The sequence below is a fragment of the Miscanthus floridulus genome, chromosome 7, assembly GCF_019320115.1.
Source record: "Miscanthus floridulus cultivar M001 chromosome 7, ASM1932011v1, whole genome shotgun sequence".
Classification (NCBI taxonomy): Eukaryota; Viridiplantae; Streptophyta; class Magnoliopsida; order Poales; family Poaceae; genus Miscanthus; species Miscanthus floridulus.
Window position 1 is genome coordinate 135,038,436 of NC_089586.1, and position 22,941 is coordinate 135,061,376.

General features: G+C 49.3%; 1 protein-coding gene across 1 annotated transcript; it reads right to left on the reverse strand.

Moving 5' to 3' along the window:
- Positions 1 to 10,624: 10,624 nt before the first annotated feature.
- LOC136464918 (uncharacterized) lies at positions 10,625 to 12,361 on the reverse strand. The gene has a single exon (XM_066463866.1). It carries the CDS (start codon positions 12,232 to 12,234, stop codon positions 10,804 to 10,806), a length of 1,431 nt encoding a protein of 476 aa, XP_066319963.1. The 5' UTR covers positions 12,235 to 12,361; the 3' UTR covers positions 10,625 to 10,803.
- Between the last annotated feature and the right edge of the window lie 10,580 nt (positions 12,362 to 22,941).

The window sequence follows — 22,941 nt, forward strand, 5'->3', positions numbered from 1 at the left end:
TTGTGAGTATGTCTCAACGAAATTTAAATATGGCAAATTACTTTGTGTGGGTCAAAATAGAAAATTGACTCCCAAATTCTTAAAAAGAATAAAGTGCTTGTTGAAAGTCATTCAAATTACTTGTGGTACTTATTTAGGGGGAGCTCAGTTTCTATTTTGCACCATTGTGGACTAACAAATTTATCTAGCATTACTTGTAGTCCTATAGATGAAAATTGATTTCATATATGGTATGATTATTTGACAAGTGAGGTCAACATGATGTTGTCATGCCATGTATTATCTCAGTGGTGATATTGTGGGCTCAAGGCAAAGGTATGTATTTACATACATGCATTGTAAGTGTATCTAAGGCCCTTTATATGCTAGTGTGTGCATTAGTGTGATATAGGATAGATGTTTTTCAAAATCCCTAACTAGCATGTGTAGGTGGTGTGGTTTTTGAAATCATGTGGTTTTTGGGTCTTTGTGACCTAGTCATGTCATATTGTGATTATTGCTACCCTTGGTTGATTATTTGCCTAATCACATGTGACATGGTTCTCTCAAGTCCATAAAAATCCCTATGTCCGTCTAAAATCTCTCTCAAGTTTTTGAAAATCATAAATTTGCCAAATATTCAAAAAAAAAAAAAAAAATTCTACTATTCATACTAAGGCTATTCCTAAGTATGTTGCGTCTAACATGAGAGGACCCAAACTAGTTTGGGTACCATCGAAAAGTGGATGATCGTTTGTAGGTACCATGGCATTGGAGACTTGATTCAATGGAATTATTATTGTTCATCTTATGTTGAGTCAAGTATTGAAGCCTAGTGCAATTCTATCCCAATGCCAAGTCAAAATTGAGTGAAGTCCATATGCTATCAACATACAAGTGTCATATTCAAGTTGTGGGAATTTATTGATATATTTGAAGGCATACAAATAAGTGGAGTTGAAGCTTGCAAAGATGATCATAAGCTATCAATGTATATCTCTTGTTGATCAAAGTTTATTTGGGTGCATATGAGTTAATTGAATTGGATATATATGCATATGTTGCTTGCTATGAGATGTTTGAATGGATTAAATGCTTAAGTAATCAAGTTTGAAGTTGGTTTGATTGAATATGTTCATAAGATTTCTTCTAGTAAGTGGTTTGAATGGACATATGTCTTGTGAGAGTATTCAAACAAGTTGATTTCAAGTTTGGTTCAATTTGGAGAAAAATGGCTCAATTATTGAAATCTGTCCAATATTGAAAATCTGAGCTAGCAGTGATCATAGACATGTTTGAGTAATCAAATCTATTTATATTGGCTTGAAATTTGGTCTGCATGCTCTACACTTATGGTATTAGTTGCTGTGCAAATTTCATGAGATTTGGGTAAGTGATACTTTGGATTTGGAGTAGATCTTGTCAGCTATAGTGCAGCAGTTTTCAGCATGTAGCAGTGTGGAAAGATGTGAAATCTGGTAGCAATATAGAAGTCAAAAGAAGCTCAAATTTTTACAGCTACTAGAAGACTTAGTGTGTCACATCTTCATCAAATTTCGTGGTTTTTGGATATGTACCTTGGGAGATATGATTTATTCTTTGAAGAGTACAGAATCTGCCAGGAAAGTGACAATTATTGGATTGATCAAAAGTCACTTAGATTCAAAGGTCCTCAAATTAGAATCATATCTATAAGTGATTGAGGTACCTATCTTTTGGTTTTGGTTTGAGATAGAAGCATGATAAATGATGAGTACAAGACAATTTGTTTGAAGAGTGTATCTGGTACACATTTGGTACTCAAGCTAGAGATCAAGACCAAGATCAAGATGAAGATGAAGTTTAAGTTCTAGTGATAATTGGAGATCTTTTGATAGAAACAAAAGGACTTAAATAAGTAGAAAGAAAAGGACTTAAAGAAGGATTCAAAGTTATTCATCAAATTAAGTCCAACAATACGGATCAATCAAACAAAATCTTTCAAGTGGATCAAGTGATTTTCTTTCAAGTTATTTCAAGTGAGTATCAAGGATGGTTCTTTGGAGAGAGGTCACTTCGCCCTAGGCTTGGATGACTAAAATCAAAGTGGTAATCTAAAGGGACATTTGAGGTACTTGGTTGAAGAAAATCAAGAGATTGGTCTAGAAAGCAAGCAACACCCAAAAAAAAAAGAACAAGTCGTGAAATTTCAAGTGGTATCATGAAATTTACAAGTGGTGCATCTTTTAGTTCTCTCAAGCAAGCAATGATCAAAGAAGAAGCAAGCCAACCACAACAAGAAGAGTGCACTTGATCATTAGTGATTCTCAATTCATATGGGTGAAGAATAGGAATTCAAAGAATTGGTATCTATTGGTCTTCACCAAGCTTATAATTGGACTTCATGGAGCTATTGGAGAAATGAATTGAAATCTATATGACTATCTTCCTCTCCAACATAGCAAAGGTATCATTGTATTGTGCATGATCATTTTTCATCCCTTACTAGTATGCGGTTAATGCATATAGTACATGCTTATATGATCATGCATTACAAATGAAAATTTTTAGATTCATAGACTACCACTATTGCTTGAATGATTATATGGTCTAGTGGTTAGTGTATGAGTTTGTTCATGAGCTAGTGAACCCATGTACTTGATCTATTTTGAATTGCAAACAAGTGACAAGTACAACCTCTTTAAGATGACAACGGGGAGTGACAAGTAATATGACCCACGCCATGACAAAGGGGGAGAGTTTAATACAAAGGGGGAGAGATTAGTACAAAGTTTGAACCTTAAGCACCCTTTGTGCTTTGTGTGACCCTTTTTGGCGATAGATGACAAAGGGGGAGAGATATGATTAAATCTTAAGGAGGAGAGAGAGATGAAAGCTTAAGGGGGAGAGATATGTTTAAAGCTTCAGGAATGCAACCTTGTGTCTAGCTATGAAAGGGGGAGACTAGCTATGACAAGGGGAGAGATATGACTTGAGAAATCTTTGTGATGAGTGCTATGTGTGTGATATATATGATGTATTTACTTTCATAAGGACCATGCATGTTTTAGAGTGACTTTGTATGGTGTGATGCTTTATGTTTAGTCTTGTGTGATATATCATGTCATATGCATCACGTTTTTTTTATTTTGACACACACTTGCACCCCACGGATGCAATGATTTAAGAAGGGTCTCCTATGTGCTTTAGTATGTGCAAATTGACATTTGAGGTCATTTATGAATTCAATTCATATTGCACACATTAAGGGGGAGCCTCTCATATATCATTGAATCCAAAAGCCTAATTGTTTATATCTTTTTGTAAGCTTTAATCGGGTTGTCATCAATCACCAAAAAGGGGGAGATTGAAAGTGCATCTAGCCCTTTAGTGAGTTTTGGATGATTGAATGACAACACGATTAAAGGTCTAACATGTTTACTAAGTGTTAGACAGGAAATTGATTATCTCACAGATACTTGATGAAATTGTATAAAGCCAAAAATGATGTATTGTTGTATAAACAATCTAGTTCAAGCATAAGACAACAATGCAAATGGAATTCATGTGAAGGCTTATTTATTGTGGGATTTCAATGATCTATGTGAAAGCAAGCACGATAAAAATTAATTAATGAGACATGAGGGATTGCATATGGAATGGTCTTATATTTGAAGCTTGCTAAATTGAAAAGAAAAAAGACAACAATACAAATGAATGGATGATTCAACACAAGATGTGACTTGATGGCTTGAGATGGTGAAGATAGCAAGGAAAGGCTTCGAGGTACTAAGCAAGGGTGAAGGGCAAGCGACGGCTTGGCGGCCGAAGAACCTAGCTAGGGTGAAGAAGGAAGTACTTGCATTTAGTTGAGGTACTAATCAAGCTGCGATAGTCATATTGATGTGGAGGATCAAACCTATATTAGACAAAGCGTTGGAAGTGACTTGATGCATTTGGAGTTATTCATATTTGATGAATGGAATCAAGTCACATGCTCAAGATGGCTATGCTCAAGTGAAAAGATCAATATCAACATGATTGGCACCCTCACTTAATGAAGATTGGAAAACACGGCTTCGGTTCAAAGAGATCAACTCAAAAGGTTTAATTTCCTTATACTTTTAAATTTGAGTTAATAGGAATGCCGTACTATTAAGAGGGATGCAAGTTTAGGTGGTCTGAGGAAGATAGAGTGCTCAAGCATAATAACTAAATCAATAATGAGACACTCTAGCACTTTACGAGCACATAGAATAATTTTCTGTGACTGTCGGTGTCGGAAGTCCCGACGTAAGCCGGAACTCCCGACAGTCGGAAGTCATGACTCTTGCCGGAAGTGCTGACTCTCAGTCACAGCCTGGGTGGTGACTGTGGACGTCGGAAGTCCCAACGTGTGTCGGAACTCCCGACAGTCGGAAGTCCCGACGTGTGTCAGAAGTCCCGACAGTCAGAAGTCCCGACCCAAGCCAGCAGTCCCAGCAGCGATGGTTCTTTTGACTGCTCGCTGTCTGTGCACGTCGGAAGTCCCGACGTTCGCCGGGAGTTCCGACCGTCGGAAGTCCCGACGTTCGCCGGGAGTTCCGACACTGACCTGACCCAAGCCGGGAGTCCCGGCCTCAGCGGTGTTGGCTGTTTGTTTAACTGTGCACGTCGGAAGTCCCGACGTACGTCGGAAGTGATGACCGTCGGAAGTCCCGACGTTTGTCAGAAGTTCCGACACTGACTTGCACACACGGACTTCTGACCTGTTGTGAACAGTGTTTTCTTCATACGTCGGAAGTCCCGAGATCTGCGTCGGAACTTCCGACGTAGATCTGAACGGTTTGATTTTCACTTGGGGTATAAATACCCCTCTCCTCACTTCTAACCGTTGCCCACTCATTTCATTGCGACAAACACTCGGCCAAACAGCCCCCAAGCATTCTAGGCTCCCCTCTCTTCACTCCCTTACTTCCAACTTCGATTCCCAAAGGGTTTGAGTGATTGGAGAGTGGATTGAGTGAGAAAAACACTTGGAGCAAGCTTGAGCACTTGATTTCTTCGTCAAGCCGGTTTGATTTGCATTTGTTACTCTTGGGGATTTTCCCCTAGCCGGCTAGGCGTCGCCCAAGAGCTTCCATCTTGTGGAAGAGCCTTGGGAAGTTTGTATTACCCTTGTTTTCTAGTGAAGAAACTCAAGTGACCTTTGTGGTATCCTTGAGTGAGGCAAGGAGGTGGAAGAGACTCCGACCTAAGTGGTCACCTCAACAACGAGGACGTAGGAACTCCTTTGTGGGGCTACCGAACCTCGGGATAAATTATTGTCTCCCGCGTGCTTGTTGTTGTTGTGATTTGCTCGAAATTACTTGTATTTGGTTGTCTCCCTCTCTCTAGCTATTTCTTAGGGTTTGGGACTCGATCTACGGATTGGTGGCTTATCGACGTCAAGAGAGTGACCCAACACCTTACCTTACCACTAGGAAGTGGGTTTGTAAGTTATCGGCATCGCAAAGTTCATTTTAGCACTTGTAGTTCATTTCCCGCAGGGGTCGGAAGTGCTGACAGTTTGCGTTGGAAGTTCTGACTCAAACTGTTGGGACTTCTGACACGTCGGAAGTTCTGACCCAATCGTCGGGACTTCCGACACGTCGGAAGTTCTGACCCAAACGTCGGGACTTCCGACATTAACAGACTAGTGCATTTTGATTCAACTCTTTGGTTGCCGCTGTTTGGCTCCCTAGGTTTATCTAGTATCTTTTATACACTTTGTGGCTAACTTGTGAGGGGTTGTATTACTTTGATTTGGAGTTTCCATTTTGGAAACTCCTATTACTAATCGTTTCCGCATTTAAAGGTGTTGATTTTTTAGAAACGCCTATTCACCCCCCTCTAGGCGGCATCCTAGATCCTTTCAGTGAGCCCTCGCACCGCTGCTTGTTCTTCTTCTTTGTGGGGCGGTTGGAGGTGCCTTCGCCAGCGTCCTCGTCCTGCTTTGCCTTGCCTTTGGGGTGGTCAAAAATCACCCCGACCGCCTCATCGCCCGAGGCGTGGCTGGTGGTGATGTCAAGGAGCTCTTTGGTGGTTCATGGGCCTTTACATCCCAGCATGTGAACCAGGGACTTAGAGGTGGTCCTAGATAGGAAAGCTCCTATGACGCCGATGTCAGCGACGTTGGGCAGCTCATTGCACTACTGGAAGAAGTGCCAGATGTACCCACAAAGAGTTTCCTTGGACTAATGTCAGCAGTTTTTGAGATCCCATGGGTTCCTAGGACGCGCGTATGTGCCCTGAAAGTTTCCCACGAAGATCTCTTTTAGGTCCGCCCAACTTTGGATTCAGTTGGGCACAAGATGTTCCAACCACGTTCGTGCCGAATCGGCAAGGAACAATGGAAGGTTGTGGATAATAAAATCATCATTATCCACTCCACCAGCTTAGCAAGCAAGCCAATAATCCTCTAGCCATAGTCTAGGGTTTGTTTCCCTAGAGTATTTTAGGAAGTTGGTCAGTGGTCGGTACCACAGTGGGAAGACAGCGTTGAGGATGTGTCGGCCAAAGGCCTAAGGTCCCGGTAAGTTGGGGCTCGAGCATCGGTCCTCACCGTTGTCGTAGCGTCCACCACAATGAGGTTGGTAGCTGCGGCTAGCCTCCTCCCTCGCATTGCCACAGGCACGCCTATGGCATCTAGGGTGTCGCGCGCGTCATGGTATAGGCCGAGACGCTCATGCACCGGAGTCGAGGCGCGTGGCCTATCACATCGCTACGCCTAGTGGACTAACACATCCCTATCGGGTCGCTCTGAGGTCGTGTGCTGGCTTATGTCAAGCTCACATTGTCGGGACAGCAAGCTCTCGGCCTGCTGAGCCACCACACGCTCGAGTAGCGTACGAATCTTGTGATGGGCTCGATGATCCTCGGGTGTCGTGGGCTCTAGAAGCTCCTAGAGCAAGGCCGCCACGGCAGTGATGTTCTAGCTTACCCGGGTGAAGTGTGGGAGGGCTTCGTTGTTGAAAGGTCCTAATGGCTAGAGGGGGGTGAATAGCCTAATAAAAATTTCTACAACAACACTTAACAAACCAGTTAGACAATTATGAGGCGAAGCAAGTGCTGCGCTAGCCTACTTATATTGCAAGCTACCTACCATAATTCTAATGTATATAGTTTCTATCTACACAATAGCTATGTCACTACACTAAGTTAGTGTGCTCTCAAAGGCCAACTAAAGAGCCACACTAATCAAACTAACAAGCTCTCACAACTAGCAACACTAAAGAGCTTGATAACTAGTTTGTGGTAATGTAAAGAGAGTGAGCAAGATAGTTATACTGCCTTGTTGAGGAGTGAACCCATCAATCATAAGAATCAATAGCAATGAAGACCAATCACCTCGGAATCAAATGATGAACACAATGATTTTTACCGAGGTTCACTTGCTTGCCGACAAACTACTCCTCGTTGTGGTGATTCACTCACTTGGAGGTTCACGCGCTAATTGGCATCACATGCCAAACCCTCAATAGGGTGCCATACAACCAACACAAGATGAGAATCACACAAGCCACGATCAATTCACTAGAGTACCTTTTGGCTCTCCGCAGGAGAAAGATCAAGAACCCCTCACAATCACCACGATCGGAGCCGGAGACAATCACCACCCTCCGCTCGACGATCCTCGCTGCTCTAAGCCATCTAGGTGGTGACAACCACCAAGAGTAACAAGCGAATCCCGCAGCGAAACACGAACACCAAGTGTCTCTAGATGCAAATACTTAAGCAATGCACTTAGATTCTCTCTCAATCTCACAAAGATGTTGAATCTATGATGGAGATGAGTGGGAGGGCTTTGGCTAAGCTCACAAGGTTGCTATGTCAATGCAAATGGCCAAGAGAGTGAGCTTGAGTCGGCCATGGGGCTTAAATAGAAGCTCCCATGAAATAGAGCCGTTGTACCCCTTCACTGGGCACAACGCGGGGTGACCGGACGCTCCGGTCATATTGACCAGACACTGGACCTCAGCGTCCGGTCACGTGATATGTGCCACATGTCCCCTCTCTTCAAATGTTGTTCGCCTGATCTCAACGGTCAGAAGACGACCGGACGCAGCAGCGAACAGTGACCGGACGCTGAACCCTCAGCGTCCGGTCGTTTCTAGTAACCTTCTAGAGACGATTTTTCCCGACCGAACACAGCCAGCGTCTGGTCACACGGTGTCTTTCTCTGTGCTACCATGTCAACATGACCGGACACAACCTGCCAGCGTCCGGTCGTTTGACCGACGCCAGTGTCTTCGCTGTTACAACTGACTGGACGCGCTGGTCCCTCTGAGACCAGCGTCTAGTCACTTTGTGACCAGCGAGACCAACTCCTTTTCACCTCTATCTTCTTCACCCTTGCTCAAATGTGCCAACCACCAAGTGTATCACCTTGTGTACATGTATTAGCATATTTTCACAAATATTTTCAAGGGTGTTAGCACTCCACTAGATCCTAAATCCATATGCAATGAGTTAGAGCATCTAGTGGCACTTTGATAACCGTATCTCGATATGAGTTTCACCCCTCTTAATAGTACGACTATCGATCCTAAATGTGATCACACTCACTAAGTGTCTCAATCACCAAAACAAAATGGTTCCTACCATTTATACCTTTGCCTTGAGCCTTTTGTTTTTCTCTTTCTTCTTTTAAAGTCCAAGCACTTGATCATCACCATGGCATCACCATCATCGTGTCATGATCTTCATTTGCTTCATCACTTGGAATGTGCTACCTATCTCATGATCACTTGATAAACTAGGTTAGCACTTAGGGTTTCATCAATTAATCAAAACCAAACTAGAGCTTTCAGTCGTCCTCGATGATCCTCTAATTCATGTCATGGGCCACGGTGCGCGTATGCCCATCGTCTCCATAGCGCTCGATCTCTCGCTCGAGCTCCACGTGTGCCTGCTCGAGCTGGAGTCATGCTTCCTTGAGCTCTTGGTGTCGTGCCCTTAGCTGTTCTACCCACAGGCGAGGTGGGGCCCTTGCATCCCCCTCGACCTCGTTGTCGAGGTCGTCTATTGGGGTAATCCCTCCCTCGTGGATGCTTTCGATGTATCCCTTAGGGATACCTACCATGAAACACTCTTGCGAGGGGTGATAGCTCCCCCTGCTGGAGTTAGAGTCGGAGGGCGATTCTGATTCTCCTATGCGAAGGTCGTGGAAAGATTCCGCGACGTATTTGGTCATCCCCATGAACTCATCGTTCGTAGGGGATGGGGGCGTGCGTTGTGCCACAAGATGGCGTAGACCGAACATGAGTGCTGTTGGGGTGCTCCGGATGAGGTATTCCGAAGAGAGCGGCTCTCCTCCGACAAGCTGCGTCATGACATTGACGAACAAGAAGGTGAGGCAGCCCAAGTCCTCCTAGGACGGTCGGGGTCCTAGGAAAGCGATGAGCTGGCGCTCTAACCTCCTGTAATAGAAGTCGAGGGGCTGGTCGCTCCCAGGGGCGTGGGCCTCCGGTGCGTGCAGCTGCAGCTCTTTAAGCGCCTCGGTGATCGCGTCGAGTTCGGCGCAGTGGAGAGGTTGGACGGCGGCGGGAACCTGCGCCAACTCTCCCTCTGTCGTAACGATGAAGTCTCGGTTCCCGAAGCGCACGTGCGCGCTCGGGACCCAGCTGACGTCGTGGCTAGCCATCCGAGGTCTGATGTGGACGTCGAGACACACAAAAAGCCTCCTACCTGGCACACCAACTGTCGGTGTTTTTGGGCTACCGACGAGTAAATTTGTATTTGCGCGTTTGGCTCAGATAGTGTGCTCGGAGGACACAAGAATTTATACTGGTTCGGGCGAAATGTCCCTACATCTAGTTCGCTGCTGCTCGTGTTACCGGCACTTGGTTTGCAGTAGGGGTTATAAACAGGCGAGAGAGGGAGAGGGTCCCAAGTCTCTGGTGGAAGGAGTAAACGGGTGCTGAGAGCTCGCTTGCCGTTTAGCCGTGTGCTCGTGTCGTGCTGTCGTGTTTCAATCTCTCGTCTTTTTTTCTCTCGAGATCTCGATCCCTGCTTCCCCTTTTATAGGTCAAGGGAAAGCGCGGGTTACAAGAAAGGAAAAAGTAGAAGAACGAGAGAGAGAAGAAGGCTTCCAGGACTATCGGGTCCTTCTTCTTCGTACGGGTCATGTTGATCCTGTAAATGTCAACAGGGATGGCTCCATATCGCGACCCTGTTCGTCACTGGCGCCATGCGCAGGCATCATCTGCTGGTCATGGCGTTCTACTCCATCTCGGCGGACGTCGTGGTGAACTGACGCGCCAATCAGCGTTCGTACGAGGGTTAGGCAGAACAACGCCGGCACGTCCGACACTGTTCTTATGTGATTCCCCAGGTATGGCCTGGTCACGGGTTATATCGAGGCATGCCAGTCTCTTCCCCGACGTCAGAGTTTTGACCCAGACCCATACGCTTGGACCTAGAGTGGTTGGCGGCGGTATGGGTCCCCGTCGGACAAGATGAAAACCGTGTCCTCGGGATCGGGCGAGACGGAGCCCGCGGCCTCGAGCTCGGGTGAGGCGGAGCCCACGGCCTCGGGGTCGGGCGAGACCTTTTAATACGTCTCGAGCCATCCGGAGGAATTAGCGTGGGCGCTGACTCCCTTACTTTGAGTGTCCTTACCCGGCAGAGTGGTTGGTAGAAGGTAGATGCATACCAATACAGTAGAGTACACATACATATGCTGTGTTCCAAAAGAACAATCACGTGAACCGTACCTACAGTACAGTACCATTAGTACGCTAGGTACGGTACACCGTCCACATACGAATGGATGATTGGCATGGAATGGATGGACGATGCTCCATCTCCTGGATCCGATCAGTTTCAGTTGCGGTTGGCGACGCCTTCGACGAGTCCGAGGTTGATGATGCCCCAGGCGGTGCGCGGCCAGGTGCCACGGCGGCGGCGGGGCTTGTCCCCCATGAGCCGCCCCCACGACACCCACCCCTCCCACGACATTCGCTTGTCCCAGCTGCTCCCCCACTGGAGCAGCAGCCGCACCCCGCGCCCCGCTGCCGCCTCCGCCTCCGCCTCCGCGTACCTGCCGTCGTTGAGGAGCAGCTGCGCCAGCACCAGGTGCGGCTCCCCCACGAAGGGGTTCTTCGCGATGCTCTCCCGTAGCAGCGCCTCCGTGTCCTTCCTGTTGTCCTTGCTGCTCCTGGTGGTGGTGATGGCCTCCCAGTAGAGATCCCTCGCCGCCTTCTGCTCCCCGGGGTCCAGCACCCGGCTGCACCGCTCGAACACCGGCGGGACCACCAGCTCGCCCACAACCATGTCATCGTCGTGGTGGTGGTGGCCAGCCCCCTGCATCTGCATGGCGATCAGCTGCTCGTCCCGGGCGATGAGGCCGTAGAGCGCCGCCAGCCTGGACATGGCGCTGACCCAGAGCCCAGGCTTTCCGGTTCCCGGCCACAGCGCGGCCCAGTCGTCGCCGCGGAGCTCGAGCCGGCCGTCGTCGTTCTCGAACAGCTCGTCCTGGTAGTCCGTGTACTGGTCGCTGAAGTCGGCGACGGTCATGAGCAGGAACGCCGCCACCACGCGGCGCGACAGCGGCACGGGCTCCCCGGTGCGGATGTGCGTCGCCACCACGCCCTCGGGCGGCACCACGGACCGGAGCTTCCGGCGCCACGGCGACATCGTCAGCACGGGGGATGAGCCCAGCAGCTGACCCTGCTGGGCGGCGGCGAGCTCGGCCTCTGCGGCGGCGAGGTGGTCCCTGAGCTCCTGCTCCGTGTACCGGGGCTGGAGCTGCTCGAATATGAGCTGGTGCCTCGGCACGACGCAGAAGAGGTGGACGAGGCGCTCGGCGTCCGCGCCGATGATGCGGCGCACTTGGCCCCGCCCCGTGTCGAGCTGGAAGATGGCGAGGTCGACGTAGGAGTTGGAGTAGGAGGAGTGGAAGAGGCCGCAGCGCGCCACGGCGTCGGACGCGCCCCACAGGCGGAGGATCCGGTACACGTCCTCCAGGTGCTCCAGGAACGTGCCGTGCTTGTGGTAGCACTCTCCGGCGCCCGCCGCGCGCAGCACCGCCACCAGGGATGGCAGCTCCGGGTCCGCCGAACCCAGCTCGCCCCGGAGGAAGGGACGCGCCGCGTCAAGCAACGACGACACGGCTTCCCACTCCGACTCCGAGGTCGCCGCCGGCGTCTTCTTGGCGGTGGTGTCAGCAGCGTTGTGCTGCGGCTGCTCCGAGTACTCCTTGGAGGAGTTGATGCCGCCGTTCATCTTGGTGGTGGTGGTGGTGGCGGCGGCCATGATGGATGGATCGATCGATGAGAAGCCTGCAGTGGTGGTCTGTGGATGCGTGGATGGCCGAGTGAGTGTGTGTGCCGCTCAACTGAATGACGATGGGACTGATGGAGTCATGGAGATATGATGGATCATATGTACGTATAGGCCGGCCGAAGACGAAGCCTTGGAGGCCCTGTACGTAGCCAGATAGCATTGCTGTTAGCTAGCAATACTACGTGTCGATGCATTGTTGAGTAGTACGTGTTTGTACGTAACCTGCCACCTGCAGGCAGCCGCTCGTGATCGATACTGACGATCCAGATGACACCGATCCATCGGCGATGGGCCTAGCTAGTACGCTGGTGCTTGTGCGTCCGACCCGTCCGTTTCAGGCCCGTGCTGTCATCGCTGATAGCATCAACACACATCATCGTACATGCATGCTGCCAAACTGCCACGGGGCCAGAGGACGGGGGGCCACCGTTTGCCACGGGCAATGGTGGGAGGGGCAGCCCACAGAAATTATGGGCCAGAGAGAGAGAGAGAGAGGACCTAGTTCAGAAATTGGGCCCTCATGGCTCATGGGCCAATTCACAACTCACCCGAGGCCGAACTGGCCTGCCTTGCGTTCTTAGGCTGTCGTCGTCTCCTCCTCGTCTCCCGTCTTCCCGACCAAGGCAGAATCCCGAGCGCCCCGCCGCCGCCGCCGACACGCCGGCCCCGGCCGCCGCTCGACGACACGTACCGACAGGAGAAGGTGATCACTCCTTATTTTAGGGCATTATAATCGCAAATCGTTCTCTCCTCCGCCTCCGTTCTCTCATCAGAGGGCCTACCCTCGTATCCTGCTGGTTCGACTTTTTTTTAAGCTACGACAGTGTTTATCTTTCACAACATTTCAGTCAGAACAGTATTTTTCAGACAAGATTCAGCAAGCCGAACGGGGTCAGAATCTATAAACCGGTGGTACCTCTTTCTACGTGCATTGAGGACGGATCGGGCAACTAGTGAATTCATCGCGCTAAGGCCACTGTAAGTGGAGAGTTTAATTACGTTGTTTCTGAGATGGTCACGTCATATAGAATAAAATAAAATATGGATGAAACACTCATTCTCAATGGTGAGTTTCATTCTAGAGGTTTATAAACATTTAATTCCATAACTCATAGAGAGTTGATATTCGTGTCAGGAGAGTTTCATCACTTCTCTCTTATTAAAAACCTTACCACATCATCAAAAGTGATTATGGCCCTGTTCGCTTCGTTGAAAAAATAAACCGAAACATTATTCTAGCTGATTTGTTGCAAGAGAAAACATTGTTCCGGCTGAAAAAATAAGCTGAAAAAGACGGATTATAAAATAAGCGAACAGGGCCTATGTGGCAGCTTATTAAATACAAATAAAACTTTGATGAAACTCCCATTGAAACTAGCCTAACTAGCATCGCCCACCGTGTGTAGGATGACTCACCCCTCTGCAGTCATGCAGCTGCTAGTTCAAGACTCAGCAATGGAAATGAGCATTTTACCTGTATGCTATTACAAAAGATGCTCTACGTCTATAGGTCACTAAAAAGTTTAAATGCACCCTAGTGCCATGACGTTAAACTTTCTTGTCTTCCACACCATTTCGTTCGTTTTCTGTTAGGTTTTCACCGTTTGACAGCCCTGACATTCGGACCCGATCAATGATGATGTCCACCCTGTCCTCTCCCTATCTCTCTCTGGCCGGTGAGGCCAAGCTGTAAGTGACCCAGTCACCGTCTTCCTCCAAGTCCCTCAGCGAGTTCACAAGCGACCCGACAAAGCACCGTGAAGCCCGTCACCAGGTTGCCCGTGTCCAGCTGCCGCGCCGCGCGGCCACCTCCCTGCTCGAACGCCACCAGATTCGCGAGCAGCACCTTGGCGCCCTCGTCGAGCACGAACGCCGGCACGCGCAACACGCCGTCACGCAAGCTGACGTCGAACAATGCTATTGCGGCGGGCGTTGTCACTATCGGCGGCTGGGTTGCGGACGTTGCACTCGTAGTGCAGGTGCAGCCGGTGGTGGATGGTCTTGTCGCTGCGCGGCCGGATGACGCGGCTTGACGGTAGGTCGCTGGCGAAGGCCTCGCAGAAAATGTCCAGGAGCGCGTCGCGCTCATCAGCGCCGCCGTCGTCGCTGTCGAAGGCGACGCCGTGCGCCCAGGCCAAACCCCTCGGCGTAGCCCCGGCGCGCGTCCGCCTCGACCTCGCGCGCGGCGCGCACGTACGCGACGAGGCCGCCGCCGGCTGTGCGCCCCCGCCACCGCGTGCTCCGGCCAGTCTGGACGAGCGAGCGAGCGAAACTATTTAAGTAGGAGATGGAAAGTTACGTAGCCCATAGACACCTCGACGGCGAGTGGTCGTTAAGGACTGAGGCGCACACAAACACAAGGAATCGATTAGCGGTGGGATTACAAGGTTGTACTAAGTAGAGAAACTATTTGTGCGACTGACGGGGTCCGGATTTCTGCGGTGCTTAACCGGTCCACGCGGTGAGCGACGCAAGACTGCGGAAACCACAAATTTAGATATAAAGGCACGCTGAATCGGCGGCCTCCAGAGTGTTCACGTACGTTCTATTTAGTTGGTGCGTTAGATAGAAATTCCACGGCTCAGATGAAACGCGTCACAATCAGCATTCCTCCATACGTTTGGCAGTGGATAGATTAAACAGGTGGACGCATTCAATGAAGTAGATACAAAATTAAATGGCCATACATGCAAGGACAACGTACTTTGCGTGCCAGAGGATGCAGAGGCGTCGACAGAGCTGGGCTCCACGGCTCAGATGAAACGCGTCACAATCAGCATTCCTCCATACGTTTGGCAGTGGATAGATTAAACAGGTGGACGCATTCAATGAAGTAGATGCAAAATTAAATGCCCATACATGCAAGGACAACGTACTTTGCATGCTAGAGGATGCAGAGGCGTCGACAGAGCTGGGCTCCATCATGGTCCTCTCATGTAAAATGATGCTCCTTCCTCTTTTTCTCTCTTGTGTAAATGGCAGACGGCAGCAGCTGCTTGCTCCTCTACTCCCTCCCTCACTCTCCCTCACTCTCAGCAGCGGCGCGGGCAGGCGGGTCTGGCGCAGCGGCCACTGGCACAGGAGGCCCCCGCGCGGGCGAGGCGAGGCCTCGCTCACGCTGCTAGCGTGCGTTTGGATCAGCCTTTTCAAGCAAGGAAGACACAGCCTGTTCGTTTGGCTGTGGCTTGTCGTAAACGATCGTAAATTTTCAGCCGGAACAATATTTTTCTCTCACACAAACCAGCCAGCAGTACTTCTTCACGAACCATCAACGAAACGAACCAGCCAACCGAACGGGCTGACAATCAAGAGGCTGTGTTTGGATAAGAAGAAACCATTCTTGATATCCGGTATGCTTGGAACTTCCAAATATTGAAGTATTGCTACATTTACATTGTCGTAGTTATAGAATGGGTTCAAATTTTAGTGGGGACTGATTTCTGAAATTGACGCTGGTGCAAAATGTTATGAAACCAATCACAATTCACAAGTGGGTGTTTGTATGCTACTTCAATTGTTTACCGGGAATGGGTTTTCAACAGAAAACATTGTAAAAACGAATTTAAACTGGTGGTATCTGCTTGAGCTTTTGCTCTCGGAACATTTTGTAAACCCAGTGAAGTTAAATGCTAATTATGCCAAGCTGCAAAGTGCATGATTGAAATGTTCCTTCTTAGCATCTTATAAGTGCTTTTCTTGACAATTTTCTCATTTGTGTATTTGCAGTGAAGCAAAACTAGCATATAGAGCCGAAGCTTTTGAGTTACAAAAGCAGCTTGCACGGCAGCAAGCACATTTTGATTTGCTTGCAGGCCAGGTTTCAACTCTTATTCAAGGTAGAAGGGCCCATGTCCGCAGCATCGTGAGGAGCCGCGCTGCCGCCGCGGCGTGTCCCCGGCCCGGCCGTCCACCACCTAAGTGTGCATTCGATTGTCCTTGGAGGCTAGCTAGCTAGCAGTGTCCTGTTACTTTGCAAGGTGCTTATTGTTTAAGCCTTGCTGCTTTTGCTTCTTCATGATGCTACCATAGTAGTGCTTAGTGCCATGGAAAATGATTCATACATAAACTAAGCTTAACTGCTTAAGGGAAAAACAGGTAGAAAAAAATGTGGGTATCAGGGTGTGGTATAGATAGACAACAGAGCAAAGCAAAGTGAGCCATGTCTGAACAGAGGTCACTGGCATTCTCATGGTTTAGATATTTCTGCTCAAATTATTACTATTTTTTGGGGGTTAGATACTATAGTATCTCATTCTTGTTCACTGAGTCTGTGACCTATATACAACTCATGCCTGGAACTCAAAGATGCTGTGCTTGATGTAAATCCAAGAAGTTGCAGGCTGCCAGAGCGGCATTGTTTAGGTTTCAGCGGTGGACTTGATGCATGCAGCTTCTGCATCTTCCCCACACATATATTAGAGATACGAAGGCACGCCGTCTAGGCGGTCTTTCAAGGTGTCCACGTTCTATTTAGTTGGTGCGTTAGATAGAAATTCTATAACTCAAATGATGCGTGTCACAACCAGCCTTCCTCCATGCATTCGGCAGTGGATAGATGAAGCAAGTGGACACATTCAATGAAATAGATGAAAAATTGAATGGCCATGCATGCAAGGATAATATAAACTGTGGGTGTACTTTGCATGCAAAAAGTTACTACGGTAGGGGGATTTACATCACTGTGCTTTCACATGTCCTTTACATTAAAAAGTAACTATGACAGGAGGAATTTACATCACATGTGCCTTCTCCTTTTACTTTAATGAATTTACTATCAATAGATACTAGGCAGTAAATTTTCATGTATGCACGAGTGCCTTCCTAAGCTATCCAGAAATTCACTTATTAAATTTAAAAGCACTGGACATCTTCACCTACGCAGGGTGGGTCGAAAGCAGGTGGACACATTTAATGCCTCTCCTCCTTACCATCAGATAAAAATAATTCACCGACCATGCAGAAACATTTGTACTTACACATGCATCCATACATCTAAGAGACGGCTTGGGTTATGTGCACGTTGCTCCTGAGGTGGTCGGTGGTTGGGGTTGATCGCCATTAATACGGCTACCATACTTGCATCTGCACCCATACATGCAGAGGCGTCCGTTCCTCTCCAACTATTGCCTAGATAAGCGTGCCCCGCACTCCTACCGCCCGACCCGTCCCCGCGTGCTCGAGCCATACTCCTTCTCCTTCGCATGCGGTCGAACGCCACATTGCGAAAAGCAGAAAAGGTAATGTCGTGTTGTCCACGCAGGCACAAGCAAAGGCCTCAGCAGCATGCACGCGATTCGTACTCGCATGCGTGCCGACCATCACGCTACGAGCCACCGGCCATGCATGCCGAGCATCCACCCCCCCCCCCCCCCGCTACACGACGTACCGCCCACCTACAGCGTCGTCCCATCGTCCTGTGCAGCCATGGTGCCACATCGACACCATTAATGGCAAGAAGCTGAGCACCTGTGGCACAGCTCCTCCCCGGCCGCAAGTAGCGAAGTATGAACCTAAAAAGAATGGAGGTGACCAAATTTGTTGACAGAATATGCTTGGCAATCCACCGAGGGGCATCCCACGATGGTAGATTTATCGGTGGGGGTGCGCGTAATTAGGAACCGGATGGTGACACAAGGCGCAGAGACAGCGATTTAGACAGGTTCGGGCCGTTTGATCGACATAATACCCTACATCCTATGTCTTTGGTGTATTGTATTGATCTATATGTAGATAGATATATATATGTTCTGTCCGCTAGGGGACCCCTGCCTCTCCTTATATAGTCTAGAGGGACAGGGTTACAAGTAAAGTATCATATTTGGTACTATACAATATCTTACGGTGCACGCCGAGCAGCGCCGTGCACGCCTTGATCTTGTGGGCCGGGCCACCTCTAATGGTGCGGCCCATATCTTGTCTTGTGGATACCAGGGGGCATACCCCCATAGCTAGTCCCCGAGCCTGACAGTAGGTGACGTAGTCGTGTGGTGCCAGGGTCAGAAAGTAGAAAACCAGCCGAGCAGACAGCCAGTCCTCGGGGTGTAGCCTCGAGATGAGAACAAGCACATTCACCGCAAGGTGAAGTGTGCCCACTTAGTCCCCGAGCCTGCTGGAAGATGAAGAATGAATCTTGTAGCAGGGTCAAAGAAGTCTAAAAGCTTGCCGACATCGTCTGACATGCACGTATCAAGACCCCAGATACGTTGCCCAAGATCAGCACCCTGATCCGAATAGCATGGAGCAGCTTGATAGCACACCGATGAGATGTAGCAAGATCCGAGCACCGAGGTGTCTCCGGCGTAGCTGGCGACGTCCAAGCACTGAGGACTCCTAACGTAGGCGGTGATGTCCGAGCACCGAGGAGTCCCCAACATAGGCGGCAATGTTCGAGCACCGAGGAGCCCCCGATGTAGGCGGCGATGTCGGAGCACCGAGGAGTCCTTGACGTAGGCGATGATGTCCAAGCACCGAGGAGTCCCCGGCATAGGCAGCGATGTCCGAGCATCGAGGAGTCCCTCGCGTAGGCGATGATGTTCGAGCACCAAGGAATCCCCAGTGTCGCTGGTGATGACCGAGCACCAAGGAGCGAGGAGCCCCCGGCGTCACTAGCGATGTCCGAGCACCGAGGAGCGAGGAGTCCCCAGTGTCGCTGGTGATGACCGAGCACCGAGGAGCGAGGAGCCCCGGCGTCGCTGGCGATGATCGAGCATCGAGGAGTGAGGAGCCCCCGGCGTCGCTGGCGATGTCTGAGCACTGAGGAGCGAGGAGTCCCCGGTGTCGCTGGCGATGTCCGAGCACCGAGGAGTCCCCGACGTCATTAGCGATGACCGAGCACTGAGGAGCAAGGAGTCCCCAGCGTCGCTGGCGATGTTCGAGCACCGAGGAGCGAGGAGTCCCCAGCGTCACTGGCGATGACCGAGCACCGAGGAGCGAGGAGTTCCCGGCGTCACTAGCGATGACCGAGCATCGAGGAGTGATGAGTTCCCGGCGTCGCTGGCGATGACCGAGCACTAAGGAGCAAGGAGTCCCCAGCGTCGCTGGCGATGATCGAGCACCGGGAGCGAGGGGTTCCCGGCGTTGCTGGCGATGATCGAGCACCGGGAGCGAGGAGTCCCCGATGTCGCTGGCGATGACGGCGATGACCGAGCACCGATGAGTGATGAGTCCCCAATGTCGCTGGCAATGACCAAGCACTGAGGAGCGAGGAGTCCCTGGCATCGCTGGCGATGACCGAGCACTGGGAGCGAGGAGTCCCCGGCGTCGTTGGTGATGACCGAGCACCAAAGAGCGAGGAGTCCCCGACATTGCTGGCGATGACGGCGATGACCGAGCATCGATGAGCGAGGAGTCACTGGCGATGACCGAGGAGCGAGGAGTCCCCGGCGTCGCTGGCGATGACCGAGCATCAAGGAGCGAGGAGTCCCCGACGTCGCTGGCGATGTGTGAGCACCAAGGAGCAAGGAGTCCCCGGCGTCGCTGGTGATGACTGAGCACCGAGGAGCGAGGAGTCCCCAGCGTCGCTGGCGATGTCCAAGCACCAAGGAGCGAGGAGTCCCCGATGTCACTGGCGATGACCGAGCATCGAGGAGTCCTCTGTGTAGGCGGTGATGTTCGAGCACCAAGGAGTCCCCAGCGTAGCTGGCGACGTTCGTGTGGTGAAGTGTGCCCACTTAGTCCTTGAGCACGAAGAATCCAAGTGCTGAGGAGTAACCGGCGTAGCTGGCGATGAAGCACGAGCGGCGAACAGTCTGGTCAACTGGTCAGCGGTGAAGTGAGCATTGAGTAGAAGCGATCGGCGAACAGTCCGATCAACTGGTCGACGATGGAGTCCTTGAACCAAGCGGTCTGACTAGTTGATCGGTGGAGAAGTCCGAGCACCAGGTGATCCAATCATCTGGACAATGACCCTGCAATACAAACATGTAGAACGGGTAGTACATGATGTAAAAATATATGAACTCTGGAGAAAAATCAGTAATAGTGATGAAATAGCGTATGTAACTCGGTGATCAGTTGGCGTGAAAATATATTTATGTTTAATATAAACCGCCCGAACAGTTAGTGTGTAGCTGAGTCTCCAGCCCTAGCTAGCCCATAGTCCATAACGTCGAGCGCGGAGCCCGTGCACATGTAGGAGGAATAGGTGTGACCAAGGAGCCGCTGCCGACCACCCATAACGCAGAGCGCGGAGCCCGTAGCACATATAGGGAGGAGCCGGAGACAGGGCCGTCTTTGGAGGCATCCGAGCATCAACGCGACTGTTTGGGGTTTTGGAAAATCATTTGGAGAGCAAATATGGAGAAAACAGTTTGGAGAAACATCATGGTGATATATGGAGATTGGAGAATATTTAGAAAAATATTAAAGCGTGACTTAGCTTTAGACAGAAAGTCTGGTTGGCGACGTATGGCATTATCTGGTCGGTGTTGACGGTGAGCACCTGGCAGGCGGTGAGTTGTTGGTGAAGGCAACCTCGAAGGTGGTTCTGAGATCAGATCTGATGTCGCAGGGCTGGTGTAGCCAATGATGAAACGTCATCATGGACCGGCATGGATCTCCACGAGATTGATGATGAGAACGCGCTGTTGATTTGAGGTCCATCTGGCTCACCATGGATCAAGCGCACACCCCTACCTAGCGCACCAACTGTCGACAGAATATGCTTGGCAGTCCACTGAGGGGCATCCCACGATGGTAGATTTATCAGTGGGGGTGCGCGTAATCAGGAACCGGATGGTAACACAAGACGCAGAGACAGCGATTTAGTCAGGTTTGGGCCGTCTGATCGACATAATACCCTATGTCCTGTGTCTTTGGTGTATTGTATTGATCTGTATGTAGATAGATCTATGTATGTTCTGTCCACTAGGGAACCCCTACCTCTCCTTATATAGTCTAGAGGGACAGGATTACAAGTAAAGTATCATATTTGATACTATACAATGTCTTGCGATGTATGCCGAGCAGCGCCGTGCATGCCTTGATCTTGTGGGCCGGGCCACCTCCGATGGTGCGACCCATGTCTTGTCTTGTGGATACCAGGGGGCATACCCCCACACAATTTGAACTAACTTTTTCAACGCCTTGGAAGCGTAAACTGTGTTTGTAAGATTTTGTATGGTCCTGACAAAGTAGAAGGCAATTCCTGAGGTTCACATCACGCTATCTCTGGCCACATCTTTAAAACCACACCCTTTATCTCATTGATTAAATTTAAAATTGTTTGACATATTGAAAAGTGAGAATTATATTCATTTTAGGACGGAGAGAGTACTTAAGTGTTAACACTTAAAATTGTCCGCGAATAAAGTTTTATAGTCCACTAAAAGCACGATAAAGACCCGCCAAAAAAACACGGTAAAGGTAAAGTAATAAATGGTGGTCCCCGAAGAATTTATACGAGGAGTGCAATAGACTGAACGTACAAAGTATATAAAACAAGATGGCGAGTGCCTCCCTAAGCTATCCAAAAATTCACTCAGTAAATTTGAAAGCACTGAACATCTTCACCTACACAGGTGGGTCGAAAGCAAATGAACACATTTAATGCCTCCCCTCCATGCTACCATAACATAAAAACAAGTCAAGCAGGTGGACACATTTAATGCCTCTTCTCCTTACCATCAGATAAAAACAATTCACCGACCATACAGGAACAATTGTACTTACACATGCATCCATGTATCTAAGAGATGGCTTGGGTTGCGTGCACGTTGCTCTTGATGTGGTCGGTGGTTGTGGTTGGTCGCTATTAATACGTCTCCCTAGCTAGTGTAGGTTTAGCTTACCAGCCATGCAGTGTCCCATCATCCCTTAGCACCTCTGTGTCCACCTCACCATAGCAAACATCAGGGCGATCGTTGTGGACTACAGCCGAAGATCTGCTGCCTTCCTTGCACTGCTCGTGTGCCGTACACTACCAGCAGCACCATCGGCATAAATGAGGAAATAAAGCTTTGGAACCTATTTCTAAACTAAAACTTGACAACAGATTCTTTTTAAAAAGTTAGGATGTTGCATGCAAAGTTATATAAGTAGCCCTATTACTATGGTTATGTATCCAGGATAGATGGCACTCTGCTCACTTAGGTAGGCTTAATCAAGTTTTCTGCAGGTACACTGACCTCGAGCATAGTCTGATAGTATTGACTAGCTACAGGGAGAGATCGGTGTGCCAAAAATCTAAGAACAGTTGCCCTATATGTTGGCAATAGTAGAAGGACGTCTAGGACGTGCATTCATGCATATTCTATTTGTGCATTGTAGTGCCCATATTGCTTGCAGATACATCATCCATAGGTGTCACGCATGTTGTATGGTGCACGACTGACTCGTTCTTGTTCTGGATTTAATGCTAAACTGTGGCTTTGTGCTTCGTGTCGCCTATGGTTCACGCCTGCCGTGACTTGCATCTCCCCGTACTCTTTTCTGGGCTCTTGTCAGGACCTTGTCTTGTAGCCATATTAGTCATTAATGGCCTCAGACATCGCACGCCTCTAACGCGTGAAAAATTCGGTCGATTCATTTATAGTGATCTTGTGCTGGAACCTTGATGGACCACGCTAGGACCACTGACCGCTTTGCCTTTATAAGCAGGGTCTAGCTTAGCTGTTGGTACCACCACCCGATGCATTTTAGCTCGCCTAGCTTTTTCTTTTGAGCTAGCTTTTTGCTCAG